The sequence below is a fragment of the Globicephala melas genome, chromosome X (assembly GCF_963455315.2).
Source record: "Globicephala melas chromosome X, mGloMel1.2, whole genome shotgun sequence".
Classification (NCBI taxonomy): Eukaryota; Metazoa; Chordata; class Mammalia; order Artiodactyla; family Delphinidae; genus Globicephala; species Globicephala melas.
Genome location: NC_083335.1, coordinates 99,041,334 through 99,061,517, shown reverse-complemented (window position 1 = coordinate 99,061,517; position 20,184 = coordinate 99,041,334). Strand labels below are relative to the sequence as shown.

Below are 20,184 nucleotides of genomic sequence, written 5' to 3'. Positions count from 1 at the left end.
ATTCATAGACACCTGAAAACCAGCCACATTCCTTTTTTTTTTTTTTTGGTTATCCATTTTACTTTTTTACTTCACTGATATTTTTAAATATCTTTATTGGAGTATAATTGCTTTACATTGTTGTGTTAGTTTCTGCTGTATAACAAAGTGAATCAGCTATACTAATTTTTAATTTTTATTTTATGTTGGAATGTAGTTAATTAACAATGTTGTGATAGTTTCAGGTGTACAGCAAAGTGATTTGGTTATACATGTTCATGTGTCTATTACTCTTTTTCAAATTCTTTTCCCATTTAGGTTGTTATATAATACTGATCAGAGTTCCCTGTGCTATATAGTAGGTCCTTGTTGGTTATCCATTTTAAATATAGCAGTGTGTACATGTCAATTCCAAACTCCCTAACTATCCCTTCCCTCCACTCTTCTACCCTGGTAACCATAAGTTCATTCTCTAAGTTGGTGAGTCTGTTTCTGTTTTGTAAATAAGTTCATCTGTATCATTTCATTTTAGATTCTGCATATAAGCGATATTATACGGTATTTCTCTTTCTCTGACTTACTTCACTCAGTATGACAGTCTCTAAGTCCATCCATGTTGCTGCAAATGGCATTCTTTCATTCTTTTTAATGGCCGAGTAATATTCCATTGTATAATTGAAGAATAAAAACCATATGATCATCTCAGTAGATGCAGAAAAAGCTTTTGACAAAACTCAGCACCATTTATGATAAAAACTCTCCAGAAAGTGGGCATGGAGGGAACATACCTCAACATAATAAAGGCCATATACGATGAACCTACAGTTAACATCATACTCAATGGTGAAAAGCTGAAAGCATTTCCTTTAAGATCAGGAACAAGACAAGGATGTCCACTCTTGCCACTTTTTTTTTTTTTTTTTTTTTGCGGTACGCGGGCCTCTCACTGCTGCGGCCTCTCCCGTTGCGGAGCACAGGCTCCGGACGCGCAGGCTCAGTGGCCATGGCTCACAGGCCCAGCCGCTCCGCGGCATGTGGGATCTTCCCGGATCGGGGCACGAACCCGTGTCCCCTGCATCGGCAGGCGGACTCTCAACCACTGCGCCACCAGGGAAGCCCTCTTGCCACTTTTATTCAACATAGTTTTGGAAGTCCTAGCCATGGCAATCAGAGAAGAAAAAGAAATAACGGGAATCCAAATTGAAAAAGAAGAAGTTAAACTGTCACTGTTTGCAGATGACATGATACTATACATAGAAAATCCTAAAGCTGTCACCAGAAAACTACTAGAGCTCATCAATGAATCTGGTAAAGCTGCAGGTTACAAAATTAATACACAGAAACCTGTTGCATTTTCTATACACTAACAACGAAAGATCAGAAAGAGAAATTAAGGAAACAATCCCATTTACCACTGCATCAAAAAGAATAAAATACCTAGGAATAAACCTATCTAAGGAGACAGAAGACCTGTACTCTGAAAACTCTAAGATGCTGATGAAAGAAATCGAAGATGACACAAACAGACAGAAAGACATACCATGTTCTGGGATTGGAAAAATCAATATTGTGAAAATGACTCTACTACCCAAGGCAATCTACAGATTCAATGCAATCCCTACCAAACTACCAATGGCATTTTTCACAGAACTAGAACAAAAAAATCTTAAAATTTGTATGGAGACACAAAAGACCCCGGATAGCCAAAGCAATCTTGAGAAAGCCGCATTCTTGACTTCTCTTCCCATAACTATTTTTCCTCTTTAATTCTGCAACTCTGTAAGGCACCCAGTCATGCCAAATGGTAAGCAGTCAGTGACTCCTCACTGTACCTCACATTTCCCCCCTCACCTCTTCCTCCCATAATCTACATCACAATGTTAGTTTTTGCCCTCCAAATAGCTCACACATCTGTTTCCTTTGTTCAACCTCAACACCTTAATGATCATTTCTTGCTTGGAATGTTACAGAAACAACTTTCTAACTTTTGTTCCTGGACAGGTCTCATATCCTTCCAATTCATTCTCCTCACAGCTACCAGAGCGATCTTTCAAAAACATGAGTTAGGTTATTCCATTTCCTTGCTTAAAAACGTGCTGTGACTTCCCACAGACTACAGATAAAGTCCAAACTCTCAAAGATAGGCGGACAGAGGGAGGGAAAGACAGCTAACACATACCGAACACTTTGAGCGCAGCACTCTGCCCCTCTGGTGGGCATTCTACATGTATTCTATCAGTTATTCCTCACAAAATCCTGTGGAGTATTATTTTCATTGCACAGAAGAATATAACTGAGACTTAGAGGTTAGGCAATAAGTGGTCTGTCGGCTTACAAGGCTTATACTCTATCTACTACACCATGCTGCCTTTCTACATAATTTAGCCCCAGCTGATCTTTCCAAACTCATTTCTTATAATAATCATACCCCACCCATAGAGAAGTACCTTTCGATTCCTGAACTACCCAACTGTCCAGGACTTTCAACACGCTGTTTCCTTCCCTTTTGAACTCTGTGTATCTAGCCAACTCCTAACACATTCTTCTAACTTTCTCTGAACAGAAGTTCTCAACCTTGGCTGGACATGACAAGCGTGGACAGGACATGCTGTGATCAATCCAGTTTGAATCTCTGGGGGTAGAACCCAGAGATCAGCATTTAAAAAATCTCTTCCAATGTATAAGAAAGACTGAAAAACACTGTTCTAGGTGAGTTTCCTGGCCTCTCTGGCAAGCTTACCTCAATCATCTTCTGTTTTTACTAGATCCTGTCTAGCCCTCTACTGTAACACTCATCACTCTACCATACAATTTTGTCTTAGCATAACTATCTTCACCTCTGGAATATAAGCATCCCAAGGGCAGAAATCATACTCTAATGCAGAGGCTTTTGAATATATGCTACACACTGATCCAGTATGTACACACACACGCACATATATGCAAACAGTTGAAACCAAAACTGCAGAAAATAATACCGACTCTTATTTAAGAGTGATGGACTCTTGTTATTTTCTATTCTATTAATTTTATTCCTTTCTGTTTAAAAACATGTGGATTGATACTCATTAAATTAATTACGTAACCTAGTACTTTGAACTACGTTTGAAAAACATCTCTCTAATCACATTCGTAATGCTAGTCCTAACACCATGCTAGGCATCCAACAGGTATTTAATAAAGATTTGATGAATCAATCAAAGTTCTTAGGGAACATATATATATATATATATATAATGTTTTGTATATCAAAAATGGCAGGCAGACATCACTAGGCAAAAGAAAAACATCAAGGTAAACTTTCATAATCTTTAGACACCAAAGGAGAACGATTAAAAACTACATATAAGACTCAATTCAAATTATAGCAACAAAAAGGAATACACAGAGGGTTTTCTTTTCTTAGAATTAGGAATCTTCAGATTACCGCTCTCCTTTCAGATGCACCTAGAAATATGACAATCCAATTTATTCAGGATACTAATTTTGCTACTGAGGTTGCATTCTTCCTTCTTCCTTAGGAATGAATCAGTGGGCCAAGATACATTGTGAGCAACACTGAAGAAGCTAAATTCCCCAATTTCAATAACATATTAGAAATTTAAGGTAGCTTAATCAATTTCCAGGTGTACTCGGATGTAAAATTCAAAATTTATCAAACTTGTCTCTCTGGAAGCGTTTTGTTTAATAGAAGAGCATTTCTACAGTGGGTGGGGGAGGGTGGGAGGAGACATAGGTAAAACAAATGAAATTAGAGGAGGGAGTGAGTTGAGAGATACGGCCTGAGACATGACCCAGAACACAGATGAGGGAATCTCAAATATTAATTGCTCCATAGTCTCTCTTGCTGAGAAAAAGACCCTAATTATGCCACCTTTATGACCATCTCTCCCCACCACATACCCATCCCCACACACCTTCTTTACAAGCTGGTATTACAATTATCTCTTGGGGGTGCTTAGAGAATCAGTTAAGATTGGTGAAATTCTTGTGAAACATTAGTAAACATGCAGAGTCTGCATGTTTAACTAACTATTTTCAGTTAGTTACCCACGGTTTTATGTTAGAACTTAGAACTGCGACCATCTTTACCAGTTCTCTAAGGCCCAAAGCAGGAAATGTTTTGGACACAGGAAGAATCTGATTCAATTATGAACATAGTTCTTCATTTTAAGAATAAATTTGCAATTTAAGAATTTTCAAACTGTCACCTCTTAGGGCTCTATATGGTACTCTATAAAAATACATTGGCTTTAAGATTCCAGTTATACTGTCAGAAATAACAATACTTATAAGAAAAAAATCTCCTCATCCTAAAGCACAAGGTCAAATATAATGACTTTGCTCTTAGTAAGGAAAGTAAATAACATTTTTTTTCTAATATAAGGAAGAAACTTGAATGGCTTTCAGAGTGGAATTAATCAGGTTAATTCCATTCAGGAAGCATATACTTCCTAATACATGTATGCTTATCAAACCCAGGAATTGTAATTATTGCTGGGAGAATTAAACATCCTATGAAGTGGATGACAAGCAGTGATAGTCAGGTAGTCTAGTAAGAGCTGGAGTCTCCACATATAGAAACACCGATTGACAGTCACAGAGAAAAACCCATTTTCTGACCCCCTGTCCCCATTCAGCAGCATCTGTATAAAGTAAAACATCACTGCTTTTGGGTGGACAGATATATTGAAATCTGTTGGGAGAGCCGCTGCTCTGGCTAGGCATTTGGAGTTTCCTTTTTTAATATGTAAGAACTATTCTTGCTATACAGCATGAATCAAACAATGAATATAATGCCACCAGCTTCTGCAAACGAAGTGAAAGGCATACAGTTACACTTTATTCCCTCACACATATTACAGAACATTCGTTCTGTTCAAAATTTTAAAAAAGTTATCTTTGGAGGGGAAAAAAAGCAAACACTTCGATTTAGCTGAAATACTGAAACTGCATGTCATCTCCTAAGGTATGTGGTTTCATTTACTTTCAAGCTTGCCAATTTCCATTTGTTGCTTTTAAACCCCAGTATCTTGATTTAATTCTATCAGTTGAAATGTGCCATTAACAATAATCAATAGTTTCAGTAGTTTAGAGTTTTACCATGACATCTTCAAATCTTTCATCAAAAGACCATTATTCAGCCATCTAACTGAAAATCAGAGCTGGCTAAAAATGTCATTCCTATCCATAAAATGTAGTTTCAACCTCAGGCAACTGGAATCTATAGAAGACACAATATTAACTGAGAGGGAATGAGAAATTGTCTCTTTTAAAATAACACTGGAATCTTAGTTAGTCCTACTATAGTTAAGGGAAAATGGTATGTCTACGGTTTTCAGGAACTCTAAGGGAGTTTTATATGGCTTTTAAGAGTAAATACAGTTTTACGAGTAATATAGAATAAGCTAAGAAAGTTTCCTCGGCACCATTTCCAACTATTTTTGAAAGAGATCAGAAATCTAAACACAAAATGTACTTTATTCTCCATCCTTCCACAGTAAACATAGTTAGGAAACACTGCAGTTTTTTTCTTTAATGATTCAGAATCTTGCAGTTTCTCATGATGAGAAGTTTGTATATGAATTTTCATTGTATAAGTACTATAGATATAAATACAAAAAGTATAGGAGATAGATGGATGTATCCTTGTTTTGCCCTCAACAAGACATCCATCAATTTAAGAAATATTTTATTAAGTCGCTATTATAAAACTGAGTCACTGGATTTATTTTTAAAAGGAAACTGCTTTAAAAAATCCACTTAAAGTTTTACTCTTTATTTACCATAGCTGAGGGGAGTATGTGAATCCACGTATCTAAAATTCTAGGGTGGCTTTATGGGCATGGACAAGGAGAAATAAAATTTTACTTATGAAATATCATAAATCAAATATGTTACAGCAGCACATTTTCTAACTGTTTACCTAAGAGTGACCAAAAAACGAACTTTACACTGCATTTCCATTCACAAGCCATGGGAGATACCTGGGAAGATAAAGTCAGGTGTTGTTCTAAACAAACTACCTCCAAATGATCAAACTAACTCAACACACATTGTGGGGGAGCAAGTGGGGGCCGAGGATAATGATAAAGAATGAGGAATCCAAGAAGCTCTAAACTGCCACTGTCATCTACTCTACATACGAGAGCATCCGAGTAGATCACATGTCCTATCGAAACAGAAGAAAAGAAGGAGAACAACAAGGAGGGGAGGAGATGAAACTTTGCTTAATATGATTTGATTTTGGAATTATTTTTCAACCTAGGATATACTATCCCGTTTTTCATCATAATTTTAAAATATTAAAAAACTGAAGTTAGTCCTAAAAATGGATCCTATTATTCTAACACTCCAAATTTTCTTTGCGGTACTAGTAAACTTCTTATATCAAGTCAGAAGACTCAACTATACATAACGAAACTCCATTGTAGGTCAGGAAAATTATGTCAGGTCCTGAACGTAGGCATCAGGAGCCTTCCTGAACTACAGAATAAGATTCTCACCAAGACTTCATGTAAACAAAACTACCTGAAACTTCTGTTTTCACTGTTTATGCATATGAAATTTTATAGCAAGAATTCTTGTTTCTAGGAAAAACAATTGTCGAAAATTGTGTGATCATTAACTATGACAGATTTAGCTATATCATTTTTATTTTCACAGATCATGTTAGGAAGAAAGCTATAAAATACCAGATTAACATTTCAAAACTTACTGGCAAGTAATGAAGGGAAACTGATTCAGTTAGCAACGCAAAATAAAACAGACAATTCATACAGATGCTTTCCATGTAAAATATTAAATAAACACTCAAAAATGGCAACTTTTTCAAATTTAATAAGCCAATCCCTAATTTATTCTTCTGAGCAAAGTTTCTTCTTATCAAAGCTCTAGCTTTACGGGCAAGTTTTTCCTGGTCAAAACCACACACTATTTAGAAGACTGGGGTATTAAATGAAATAATAAATGATTTTTCCTTTTTCCTCTGTCTCTCTTCTTCTAGCCCAAACGCTTAAATACATAAGGCCATGTAAAACAACTATTTTAGTTCGTCCACAGCGTATCAATTACAAGGACAAATGCTGAGAATTCTTCAACTGGATTCACAAGAGGGATGAGGTAGAAATGCTTGACTTACTTGCCATTGTTTCATCACCTCTCTTACTCCCTTGGAGTCTTCTAGGAGCCTTTCCTTATGGGTGGCATCCTGCAGGACGTTGGCAGTTGTTTCGGCTTCCGTAATCCAGGCAAGAAACTTCTCCAGGTCCAGCGGGAACTGTTGCAGTAATCTATGAGTTTCTTCCAAAGCAGTCTCTCGCTCACTCACTCTGCAAAAGAACAAATGTCCAGATGCAATTCTCCTCAAACATCAGAAAGGCGCACCCAGTGAATCCCACGAAAAGAGCGAAGTCCAGGGGACTAAATTGTAATATACGAACAAAGGGGTGAGTTGTTGCTAAAACTGCTCTTCAAAGCATCAACCACTAGAATAGCGTGTGTGTGTGTGTGTGTGTGTGTGTGTGTGTGTGTGTATTTGGACTTTTAGACTTTTGAAAGTTCACATGTGAATTTTACAAAAAAGAATTTTTTAAACTTTTTAGTTTCTGATGGTCAATTTTGAAAGTTTATTTTAATATGCTGCAAAAGTTTAAGCTAATCTTTATAGGTAAAACCCTAAAATCTATACCATGCTTATCTTTGATGTCACCTGAGGCAGGAAATCATGATTAGACAGGCCAGGAGAAATGCAAACCTAGAACAGAAAGTTGAACACTGAAAGAGAAGGGGACTGAAGAACAAAAGAGAACAAAAAGACTAAGAAGTAGGAAAACCATTTATTTCATAGAAACAATTGTACAAAATGTAATTCTGCATAACACTATCATGTTCTAATTGTGTTAGCTTTAATTTTCATTACCTGATGGTCATACAACTGAGAATATTTCCCAAAAGAAAAATTTTATGCGTAATGGAAAAAGTGGAGCCTAAAATCCAGACAGATCTGGGTTCAAATCCCAATATCCTCTACCAAGTGTGTGATATGACAAGTTACTCAACCTCTCTGATTTCTCATCTGCAATACATATTGCTGTGATAAGAGCGAAAATACAACAATGTGTGTAAAGCTGAGTGCCTCACACATTATGTAGTCACATATTACGGTTGCTCAAAAATGTTAGTTCCCTCTGCCCACATCCCATTCTCATTTCTCTAATCTTTTAGACGGAATGAACCAAATTCCCTAATGACACAAAAGTCTAAAGAAAAGTTATTCATATTTTCTGACAATATATATAATGCATGTATTGTGGATACACACACACATGCCCTCAGCAAACATCTACATAATAATAGCTTGGGAAGGAAAATTGCCTGAGGCAATAACAGTCCCATCTAAAAAAGATTCAGGTAAATTTTGTCTGCAGTGAGGAAATTAGTACTCTATTTACATGCCATATTTGCCTTCTATTATTACACAAACACTTTCTGGGATTAAACATAAGCTAAAAATGGATTTAAAAAAAATTGAACACTTGAATATGATACACACTGCTTGTTAAGATGTGATTGTCAATAATTATGCAAAACTGCAATTTATTTCAGCAGCAACTTTATCATGGGATGTGCAAACCAGGCAATAAACAACTCCTGCCAAGCCAGCGGCAGCAAAGCCCCCGGAAGAGCTGTTTATTCATCATGGGTGAGGTTTTTGCTGAGCATACAGTCTTCCACAGTGTAGTTTCGGTGCTCATACTGGATAAAAATCTTCTGTCTGCATTAACTGGTGGAGGGTAGAATAGGTTTATGAGGATGCAGCTACTGGAAAAAAGGAAGCATTGCACTAAGCTATTTATCAACTCCTAAATAAACTTGAATACTGCACAGCTGAAAGGTAGCTTTGTGTTCTGGTCGGGCAAATCAGTTAAACCTCGCAGAGTTCAAGGGCTAACCTGAACTGCTGGCTCCCTGCTTATTTAGTTTCCAGGCAAATTATCAATGCAGGGAGAAATATCAAAATATCGTTATTTGCTTATTTATTTATCTTTTTATTTAATATGATTTAAAAATTCAGAACCATTGCAACAACACTGAGAATCTTAATGTTATAATCTGTCATGAAACGTACAAATGTACAGGTTGAAGCATGTGTAATTGCTAATGTTTGACCATTTCTGACCTACAAAAGGGGCAATTTCATCCCGTTCAACCTAATATTTTAGGTTGCCTCGTGCATTGCAAATCACTAAGATTTACTCCACCACCAGCTCCAAATCTCGCATAGAAATAAGCTGTCACATTGCAGAAGACAAATGCAGGGTTAGACACTGATATATATTCTAACATACTCCAAATTCACACGAAATAAAAGAGCAGTGTGAAACTCCCTCATGGCAGAGTGAAGCTTGGAGAATTAGATACTGTGCATTTTATTACCAGCTTCATCATCATCATGAGCTGCACCTGATGCATCTTAGCTCCTCTGTCTTTAAAGAGAAACACCACTTCCCTCTGCTTCCAGAGAAAGTAACTAGTAAATAACTTTCTAAAATGTGATGCACATAAATCAGATGAAAGGGTTCTACCGAGACAATGAGATTTCCAGCCAAATCCTACCACTGAGTTTGCTGCTTTGTAAATTAGGCCCTTAGGGAAGAGCAGTAACTCTTTCAGGACCCTAAGGCACTGTTTTCCTAAACGATACCCTCGTGGTCTGAAATACTGACAACATCAGGCTGAATGTTTTCTAGTTTGGAAACACGTTAACAAAAATTCAACGGCAGCAATAGCAGAAAAATCTCTTTGATCAGAGGTGAGACTGTTATTTCCTGCTTGTGTGGGAGACTTAAGGCTGCATCCTTTCTCCTGAAATCAATCTATGTACACTGAATTCTTAGACTTTAATTGTGCCAAGTCTAGACTAGAAATGAGTCAAGGGTACTTGTATGGCATCTTTGTGCATTCCAAATAGCTCTGACTATATGCCATACTTTAAAATTTTCCGTTACCATATGGCTTTAAATGGCTTATATGATAAAATAAAAATGTAGAAATAATAAGAATCATAAAGAAACAAAAAAAAATTGGCCTAGAACAAAACTAAAGATCTGGAACATCAGGCTTCCCTGGTGGCGCACTGGTTAAGAATCCGCCTGCCAATGCAGGGGACACGGGTTCAAGCCCTGGTCTGGGAAGATCCCACATACCGCGGAGCAACTAAGCCCGTGTACCACAGCTACTGAGCCTGTGCTCTAGAGCCCGCGAGCCACAACTACTGAAGCCCACATGCCACAACTACTGAAGCCTGCAGGCCTAGAGCCCGTGCTCTGCAACAAGAGAAGCCACCGCAACAAAAAGCCCGTGCACTGCAACGAAGAGTAGCCCCAGCTCGCTGCAACTAGAGAAAGCCCGCGCACAGCAACGAAGACCCAACGCAGCATAAAAAATAAATAAATAAAATAAGTCTATTAAAAAAAAAAAAAGATCTTGAACATAGATTTTTTTTTTAAATTCCCTTATCCAGATTATCAAATTATAGACCCTGGAGAAAATTCGGCTGAACTTTAAAAGTAAGAATGACCAGATATCATAAAATAGTAATAATGCTTTACAAGTATAATCTACTGCATTGGTTAAGTACTTTTTATATAACAAATTTTAATTACCAGCAATTCCAGCTTTATAATGCATAAAAATAGCTGAGAATTTGATGGAGTGTGGAATGGGACAGTGACTTCAAAAGGTTTTACTTCTATTCATAAGGGCACCATACACCAACCTCCATATATAAATACAGGCAGGGTGGTTCCCAAAGTCTGTTCCGCAGCCCAGCAGCATCAGCAGCAACTGAGAACTTATTAGAAATGCAAATTCTCAAGCCTTGCCCTAGACGTACTGAATCAGAAATTCTGTGTGTGGAGGCCAGCAAGCTGTAGATCAACAAGCCTTCCAGGTGATCCTGATATATGCTAAAGTTTGAGAATCACTGACGCTAGAGACCAAACTTTGAGAACTACTGGTGCAGTGGATGCTGTGCTGGGTCTGCCTAGACCCCTCTTCAGGACTGAAGTATGTCTTGCTTTAGCTTCTAGGAAAGCAACTGGAGGCAGGTTGCATCCAGTGACTGGTTAATGTGTGGGCTATAGAAGCCTGGTCCCCTTGCTCCGACTCAGGACAATTCGGGAAGGGAGCGGAGAGGAGGAGGGTTGACTGATGTTGTGGCTGCAACTGAATTAAAGCCCAGCTTCTCCTTCCGCCCTACTGTGCTTCCTTCCCCTTCCTCTCTCACAGGTGTTATCCTGAGAGCACTCTCCAGAAAAAATTCCTGCACGTTAATTGCTTTCTCAGGATCTGCCTTTTGGAGAACTTGACCTGCTGAACTGTCACACTAAATAAAAATTTGAAAAATATACTTGTTACAAAATGTATGTGGAGAAATACATAACTATACTTGCACAGATTGTGGTCTCAAAAGGAGACAGGACGGAGGATTCTCACACTCAGCAATTGAGCCTGAACAGCCACTGCACCTTTGGGTGCCCTTTAAGGAGATCTATAGATAAGGCAGAGTTGCATTATCACCAGTTACAAGCAAGAATCTACTGAAGGGGCAAAGTGCTGGAGCTGCAAGAATCTACTGAAGGGGCAAAGTGCTGGAGCTATAAGGCTTAGTGCAATCCTGCAACTGCCCAAGAAGGTGCTCATCCAGAGACGAGTCTGCCTAAAGGGGAAAAATCACAGAAGGCATGTCTTCAGTACCTCCATTTTCTTTTTAAGAACTGATTATCAATGATGCAATCAGATAAGTAACAACCTGCTCCTTCATACACACACACCATGGTATCTCTGAATAAATCTCTAAGACTCCAGATTTTCTGTTAAGTTGAATATCACTAATTTCTTATGGGTCAACCTAATACACAAAAAGCAAAAGAGAAAAGGGAAACCTACTACTTTCCAAGGTAAGGCTGAAGAGCTTAATTAATGTATAGACAATATTCCATGATCAGATACATGGATGGGTGATAGTTAATCAGTGCACTATATTATAGGACTTTTAATATATGCATATACAATAAATATATATATAAGCAAACAGAAACAAGCACATTGAATATTTTTAGGGAAAAAAAGGCTCAGTCTGACATAGAAGGCTATTTTGCCCAGGTGTTTCTGAAAGTGTGACAACTGGGGAAATTCACAGCACTTAGTCTTCTACTAAATAATACTTCCATCTGTGCCCTGGTATTGTCATGGAGTAACCAAATAAAACACTCTCAATCTTTCCTTCTTGGTTTATTTGCATTTTAACCACTAGCATTTCCTACGATATTTTTAGGGGAAGGATTACAGGATGACTTTCTTTTTTTCCCCTTTTTTTTGTTGTTAGACATAGATCACAGAAAGTGAGTACCTTAGCAGCAACCACTTGGACTTTGGACCAAAAGATTTCTGGCAACGTCAAACACTACTCATAGAACCAGAGTTAACCTGACATTCAAATTCTCTGTAACCATAACAGTCTCTACTAGTTTGCTAGTAAATAAATTAATTTTGATTAAAAAAAATAACTCTACGTTGTATTTGCAAGGGGCAGCTAGAATTTTATTACCTATGGCTATACAGCAGTTCGTAGAAAGGATTCCTTTTAATCTCCAGCAATTCTATTAGTAATGTACACTAATGAAAAGCATTAATCTAAGTCAAATCCTTCAATAATGCTTGGATTAGTATCCCGTTAGTTCCCTTTCTAGCAACGATTCTAAGACTGTGGCTTTATTTGTCTTTGGGCAACCCCCAAAAGGGTTGTGGCAATGAGAGGATGTTTCTCTTTTCTCCTCTGTTATCAAACTCTAAAGTGAGAAATATACTCTGTCCTTTTAATGGAACAATTGACAAAGGGTGTGAGATGAAGGCTGTAAGGTCCAGCATAGAAAATAAAATTGAAATCTAATAATCTATATAGCTCTTTAAAGATTTTAAAGTATGCTCAGATTTATTCTCTCACCATTTCACAAGGTATCCCCTATTTTTTCTACTTACAGTGTGTTTCTCTGTTTCTTTGTATGCTTCCAGTTGGATGCTTCATTCCAGTGGGTTCAACCTCCACACAGATTATCTTTAAATCTGAACCTCATTCTTATTTCCACAAGCCTACCAACATCTCATTCATTAGGTGATCCATGCATCTAGTCCATATGTATTATGTGCCAGGATTTATGCTTGGTGATGGTGACACAAAAGTCAATGAGACATGGACATGGACTTCGGCATTTAACATATTCAACTCTGGTGGGGGAGACACATAGGTAAACATTTAACTATAGTTACAATATGATTTCGGTTATAGTTCATCTGGATTCCCTACCAGCAGCCCAAATGTAATATGCATCACACTGTATTCATGAACTTATATCTCAATTTGCCAAACAAGTGATAAACATTTGTTTATCAAATAAGCAAATGTTTATCTTTTTAAACGTTTGTTTCTTTTTCTCATCAAAGGAAGTGGGGATCATCTAGCTGGGCTTTATCTTAAAATACAGTGATGGATGCTCAATAAAAGTTTGCCTAATTGAATTGATTTTCATACAAATCAGAAACCTTTTAGATATATGTCATAGGTTACTGCTGGTTTCATTTTGCTGTTGGGAAGACTGATTCTGAGAGAACCATAATGACTTTCCCAAAGTTGCACACAAGTAAGTGGCAGAACTGGGATTATAGCCCAGGTCTTGCATCCTAAAAAAGAGGTTTTTCTACCTCTGAAAATAGATATTGGTGTCCACTCCTCTCTGATATATTCATTGTAGTAAAAGAAAGAAAAGTGCAGGAAAGTTTATGCCTCCGAATCCTGGCCTTCATTTTGGAGCACAAATTTATCTATCTGTTACTTTACCGTAAGCGGCATCATTGAAACACATATAAACCTACCCAGAGGGAACCCACACATGCAAAGATATTCTCTCACCCTAAATCTAGTAGAAAGATCTAGCCGGTCTTTGCTTCAACACAAAAAAAATCCATTTTCAACACAAATCTGCTGGTTTTCTGTTCACCGACATATGCATTATGAGGTTTTCATCTCCTCTCTCCTGAGGTCTGGTACTAAATTACTCAAACTCTCCACAGTTAATTGCAAACCACAACCTAAATGTTCCCTAAGTATTGCTGATTAGTTCTCAGAAAACTCATTCCTATCTTTCGTCACCCCAGACAACGCAGGATGACTTTCTGACATATGCAGAAGCAACACACTTGCACGAAGAAATAGGTTAGTCCTCTAAAGATAAACCAGTTTTGAAGCTATCTATTTAAACTTTCTTCAATGCTACAGACGTTTTAGTAAAAAATATGTATCACCTGAACTTTATCTTTGGATACTAAGGGAATATAGGTATTATCAGTCATGTAAGGAATTTCAAAATACACGTTCCATCTCTTTTATTTTTTTACTCTGTGGACATTTTTAAAATTGAGATTTGCACAATATATCATTAGAGAAAAAACCATAATTATACACTTTTCCTAAAAGCATTGGGATATTTCTGAAAAAAAAAAACGTTAGGAGACAGCAGTAAAAATGTACTTTGTACTATTCTTCGTATTACTCACTTGACTTGTGTTTCAGGCATTTATCACTGAGAAAAATAAATTGATAAAAAATATACAAAATATTATGAACAAGTGCAGTATTCAAGATACTACCTTGGATGTTAACAAAAATGTTAACATTCTTTAGTCTAAGATCTGTGTTTTATATTTTTCTACTGACATAATACCTTAAGGTACTATTTGGAGAAGTTTAAAAATAATGTCGGAAGTAATTGATTACATTTGGTTTGGTTCACATACAGAGACTCAAAATATTATTTTGGATATTTACAGAACTGTAAAAAACCTTTAGAAAAAATGTACAGTTATACTACCATCCAGATGAATACAAACTTAGATTAGGGTTGGGTTTATAATTGGACACAATTTCTACTCTAAATAAATTCTCTCTGATTTGTAATAATGAGAATCTTTAAGTTGGTTTTGGTCACTGGTAGTGTTAATCTCTTTAAAAGATATATTTTCCTAATTGTTGATAAGCTAGATTGAGTAGCTTTCTTCTCTTCTAAAGGATATATGAAAACTAGGATAAAAACCAATGAAAAAGATCATCTCCTGGAAGTCTCACAAGACTGTGCAAATATGCATCCCCATCCCCAATAACTTAGAAAAAATAAAGAGAACAGTAGATTGTTAGATGCTGTTATATAATATTCAGAAGACAGCAAGGCAGGTTGGTTCAATTTTCTAAGATCAAAAGGCAAACGTATAGCAGATTCCCTTTAAAAGGAAAGAAGTGGCTAAAAACATATCAACTGATTATATGAACTTACAGTAGAGGTCTCCCAATTGAATTTAGAAATACGAACGATTTCATAATTCCTGATATGAACTTCAAGTTATAGTCTCTAAATATTTGTGACTTTTATTACTCAATTCCTCATTCAGCACTCTTGTGGTTAATAATGCACTTTTGAGAGTCCTTTAAATTCAACATTTATTGTTATAGAATTTTGCACTAAAACAATGCTCTTCAGTTTTCAAGCTCTTCTCTGTGTATCTTCTCCTTTGATATGTTAAACAACTAGATGAGGTTAATGGGGTAGGTTGTTATTATCATCAACATTTTATAGTTGAGAAACCTGACTTTCAGAGAGGCTGGGCAGTTTCCAATGTAAGTGGCTCTAGTCCACTATGACATTCTCTCTTAAGGTAGACTTGCCAATCTCCCTGTGAGGTAAACATAATGGATATTAATATAGTACTATGCTCAAAAGCGCCTCATTTGCTGTGATTATTATAAGAATTAGGATTATGGTGTATATTTGTGTGAAGACAAAAATTATCATTCCTTTGCTTATCACCTTCAGCTGCCACCTAAGAGACCTATTAAAATGAATACTGCACTTTGGACTTGAAGTAGGCTTGAGGATTTTATTTTAAAAGAGGGCATTACAGTCAGGAATAAAATATTTTTATTCTTATGAAATAATAGAAAATTATAGTACATACGGTTGTGACCTTCTCATAATGGTAATTTATGTTTGCTAATGATACCAAGATAATCTGGAAATCTGTATCTTTTGAGAAATGTTTTACACTAAAATGATCTAACAAGAAAACCAAACCTTCGTATGTTACTTTCCTAGAAATATTACAGTAAAATAGATACATTTTAATAAGACTGGTTGGGAAATGAATTAATCTCTCAAAGTGACTCTGTCTTGGTAGACTCTAAAAGAATTGCCCTTTTAATTTTCAATCCCTTTTAATGACTCAGATATGATTTATAAGACTTGTAGGATTACAAATAACTTGAGCTAATTAAAACTAATGGTCAAAATAAAGATTTAAAGTTTCCTGCTTTCTTACTTTTAATTACTATGGGGAGAAACTACATTGAAAAGAACTAGATTATGTGAAATATACCGATGGCCTTCTATAAAATCAAGTCAAATTTATGAAGAATAGTAAAAAATTAAGGATTTATTTTTTCAAGTAAAACTACAACACTAAAGGAATAAATCTGAGGGCTGCACGTACTTTCAAAAATCCTCTTACTTATGAATGCACCGCTTATAAAAGGCTCTATATCTTCATTATCATCATCATCATCAGCTGTCATCATGAACTTACTGTAAATTCCTTGAGGACAAGGATTGACGCCACAGTTCCTGGCACTTAACACTCAATACATTAAATTAAAATGAAATAGGCACAGCTTCTAAAAATGAGAAGGTCACAATCCCTTGTTTCTAAAACACTGATAAATTAGAATTATTTCGTGATGCAAATTTACTGAATAATAATTTATATTTGTATAGAATTTTAAAGTTTATACATTGCTTTCTCATATACTATTTCAGTTGAACCTCACAGTAACTTACAGATATCCTCTTGTTTGTTACAGAGAATTGACTGCATAATAGACTATTACTCAGTTATAACTAAGGTGTTTAAAAATGAGAATAAGCAATCCTGTGATCAAAATTATGTTTTGCTTTGTAGAAGTGTGGATATTAAATCTTTGGAGCTTATATCTTTCATCAAGTTTTGTACTAGCAGTTAAAGTGAAATGGTGGACTATTTCACTGGGCAACATGACACATTTAATTGTCAGTGACTGAATCTCTGCTACTCTTACACGAAAACAATATATTTTTTGAAAAAAGAAATTAAATGTACTCCTGCAAAGAATGCTAATTCAATGTATTTTTAGGTGCATTGCAAAAACAGAGGGCAAAGCAAACAATAAGTTCTGTCAAAATGAATCCATTGGATTGGCAACTTTTCTGATAGACTGTAAGTTTGATCCTGGTCCAGAGATAGCATGTACCAAAAGGGCCTTAAAAGCCATCCTATCCAGGCACCCATTTGGCTCTGTCAGCCAACATATTCCTCCCTTCCCTGCTTTGCATCACCCGTAGATTGGAACAGATACCCTCTCTGTAGCTCCACTCATGTTCTGTCAAAAAAAAAAAAAAAAAAAAAACAATAAGGGAATTCCCTGGCAGTCCAGTGGTTGGGACTCCATGCTTTCACTGACGAGGGCCTGGGTTCAATCCCTGGTTGGGGAACTAAGATCCCGCAAGCCATGTGGAGTGGCCAATAACATAACATAATATAACATAGAACATAACATAACGGAAGTGTTCATCATTAAAAAAAATTTAGTATGTCAGGGATGAGAATAGAGCATTGTGGCATAGCAGCAGAGATCTTCCTTCGTCACTTGACACTGATCTTTTTTTTTTTTTTTATCTTAGTTCCCCGACCAGGGATTGAACCCAGGCCCCCACCCCACCCCACCCGCAATGAAAGCGCTGAGTCCTAACCACTGGACTGCCAGGGAATTCCTGAACACTGCTCTATTAATCAACATTCTTTGTGTAAAAGCATGAAATGGTTGCTAAACCACCCAGTTTACCTTGCACGTAGCAGGATTTCTCCAACTTAGTCACAGGAGTATAATGAAAGACCTTGTCAAATGTCCTGATGAAATGCAAATACACTGCTGCATTCTGCTTGTCTACCATTCTAAAAATTCTTCCGTGAAAAAAATTATTTTTGCCTCAAACATATAGGTAATATAAGTTTTTCTAAAACAATCTCTGTTTATGTGTATATCTGTGTTTGTTTTACTAAATTACCTGATTAGTCTCTGCAAGAAATGGGTTCATATTTCTCTCACAGCCTCCATGTAAGAAGCATTCATGATTTTACATGTCTTTGGTAGCTACAATAATATCTCCTGTGATTTTAATATAGAATTCAACTGCATTTGTCAACATCTAGTTAGAAGGCAATTAATATAGCTATGAAAGGAAGAGACCAGGGCATTTAATAAAGATGGTGGAAATAGATTATAACTGCAGTGATAATCACAGAATTTTTAAAGACTGTGCTAAACAACCTAGCAGATGTTAAATGTTTGCTCATTTCATTCAGTCTTATAAAATGGCAACTGGATCACCAAGAAAGAAAAGGTTAGGTTCTCAGAGAATAATGTTATTTCATTAATTGATAGATCAGTTCTCGTCGGGAAAAAATATTCAAACAAATCTTACAGACGACACAACAGAGGCTTTCTGGAAAGTGAGGGAGAATTTTGACTAACAGGGTGCTTGAAGAGTGCTACTGGTATTCCGTGGGGAGGGGCTGGAGATGGAGGACCCCACATACAACAGAACACTGTTCCAAGTCCCATAATACTTTTGAATGTCCCACTAGATACGCACATAGGGCGAAACCCTGTTTATAAACACCTGAACCTAGAACTTAACTCAATTTTACATGCAAATATAAAAGACTTTTGTCAAGATTTTAATACACACTGATTTTTTCATAAATGCAACTAACTGCCATGAAAATCCAAGGAAAATTTTACATTGTGTTAAGAATTTTGTCAAAAATTGTTTAGCGTTTTGGAAAATTACACTATGGATGGCCAGCGCCACTCACAGTATTTGAGTCCCGGTACAACACACCGGTGTCACCCCACATTTGTTGATATTGCATTCACAGTATAATCAACTAGAACCTTCATTTGTGTTCTAGTTTGATCCTGATTGAATCATTACATACTGAAATACATATTATTTTATTATAAATGACTCGTATTTCTCTTTAAAATTAAAGTCAGTGCACCCTTTTTAAAAAATGTGTCTGTAGGTAGGGTATATTATCTACAAATTTTAGTTTATGACAGTAAGGAAGGTGTTACAAAGTATTTGTTATAAGAAAGAAAGGGGTTGGCATTGGATCTGAGGAGGTTGAAAACCACTCATACAGAGCTACACGGAAATTTCAAGATGAGAACATTATACTGAAAATAAATAGAATTTTTAAAGGAGAGAATGAGGATATTTTCCCTCTGCATCCAACCCCTGATCCTTACAGCTCCATAGAGAACAGAACTGTATTTTTAAAACTGCTCACTTTTACAGCCAGCTGTGACTACCAGTGAAGCAGAGGTCTACTTCATATATGAACCTGAATTAAAAACAGCCAGGCCTTTAGTCAGTTCAGAGCCCACATTCTTGATTACATTTGACACAATAATCATCATCATATCTTAAGACTCAAATCAGCCTGACAGTGCTCGACTCAGGGCTGCTTCTCCCAATTAGCTGAAAATTGCAGCCCAGCTCATCTTCTAGGGAATAAGTTTACATTTACAATTTTGCTGTGGTGAAAAGGCAATGAACATGATGGAAAGAGCAAATCAACTTTCTAACTTATACAATAACTATTTTAAGTTCACTAACTCTAGTAAACCTGTTTTGACAGGAATGAAAAAGTATAGGCGTTTTGTTATTATTTTTTAAAAGATACACAAAGCTTAAGATAGCTAGAGTTTGGACTAGAAAGGGGGACATAAACACACACTGTGAATATTTTTAAAAATTATTTTCCAAATGAGAGCTTTCGGAAGGGACAGTCTTTTATGTAAAAGACATATTAAAATAATTTGCAAGTAATAGATAGGTCCTTATTATTTGGAAATGGAAAGTTACTAGATATCAGGGTCCTATAGAATGAATTTACAATAAGATGCTAACAAGAGAACACTGTTTGTTAGCGTGACACAAGTGTTATTCTACGTATCTGGTTCAAAATCATTTCTCTTCTATATTTCTAGGGGAAAAA

The 20,184-nt window shown here is 36.4% G+C and overlaps 1 protein-coding gene across 1 annotated transcript in view; it reads right to left on the bottom strand.

The window, feature by feature from the left end:
• Positions 1 to 20,184, bottom strand: part of DMD (dystrophin) — a 2,243,521-nt gene that overhangs the window by 499,898 nt on the left and 1,723,439 nt on the right. Inside the window, exon 55 of the mRNA XM_060293058.2 lies at positions 7,121 to 7,310. Coding sequence (XP_060149041.1) covers positions 7,121 to 7,310 — 190 coding nt within the window. The remainder of the gene's footprint in view (positions 1 to 7,120; positions 7,311 to 20,184) is intronic.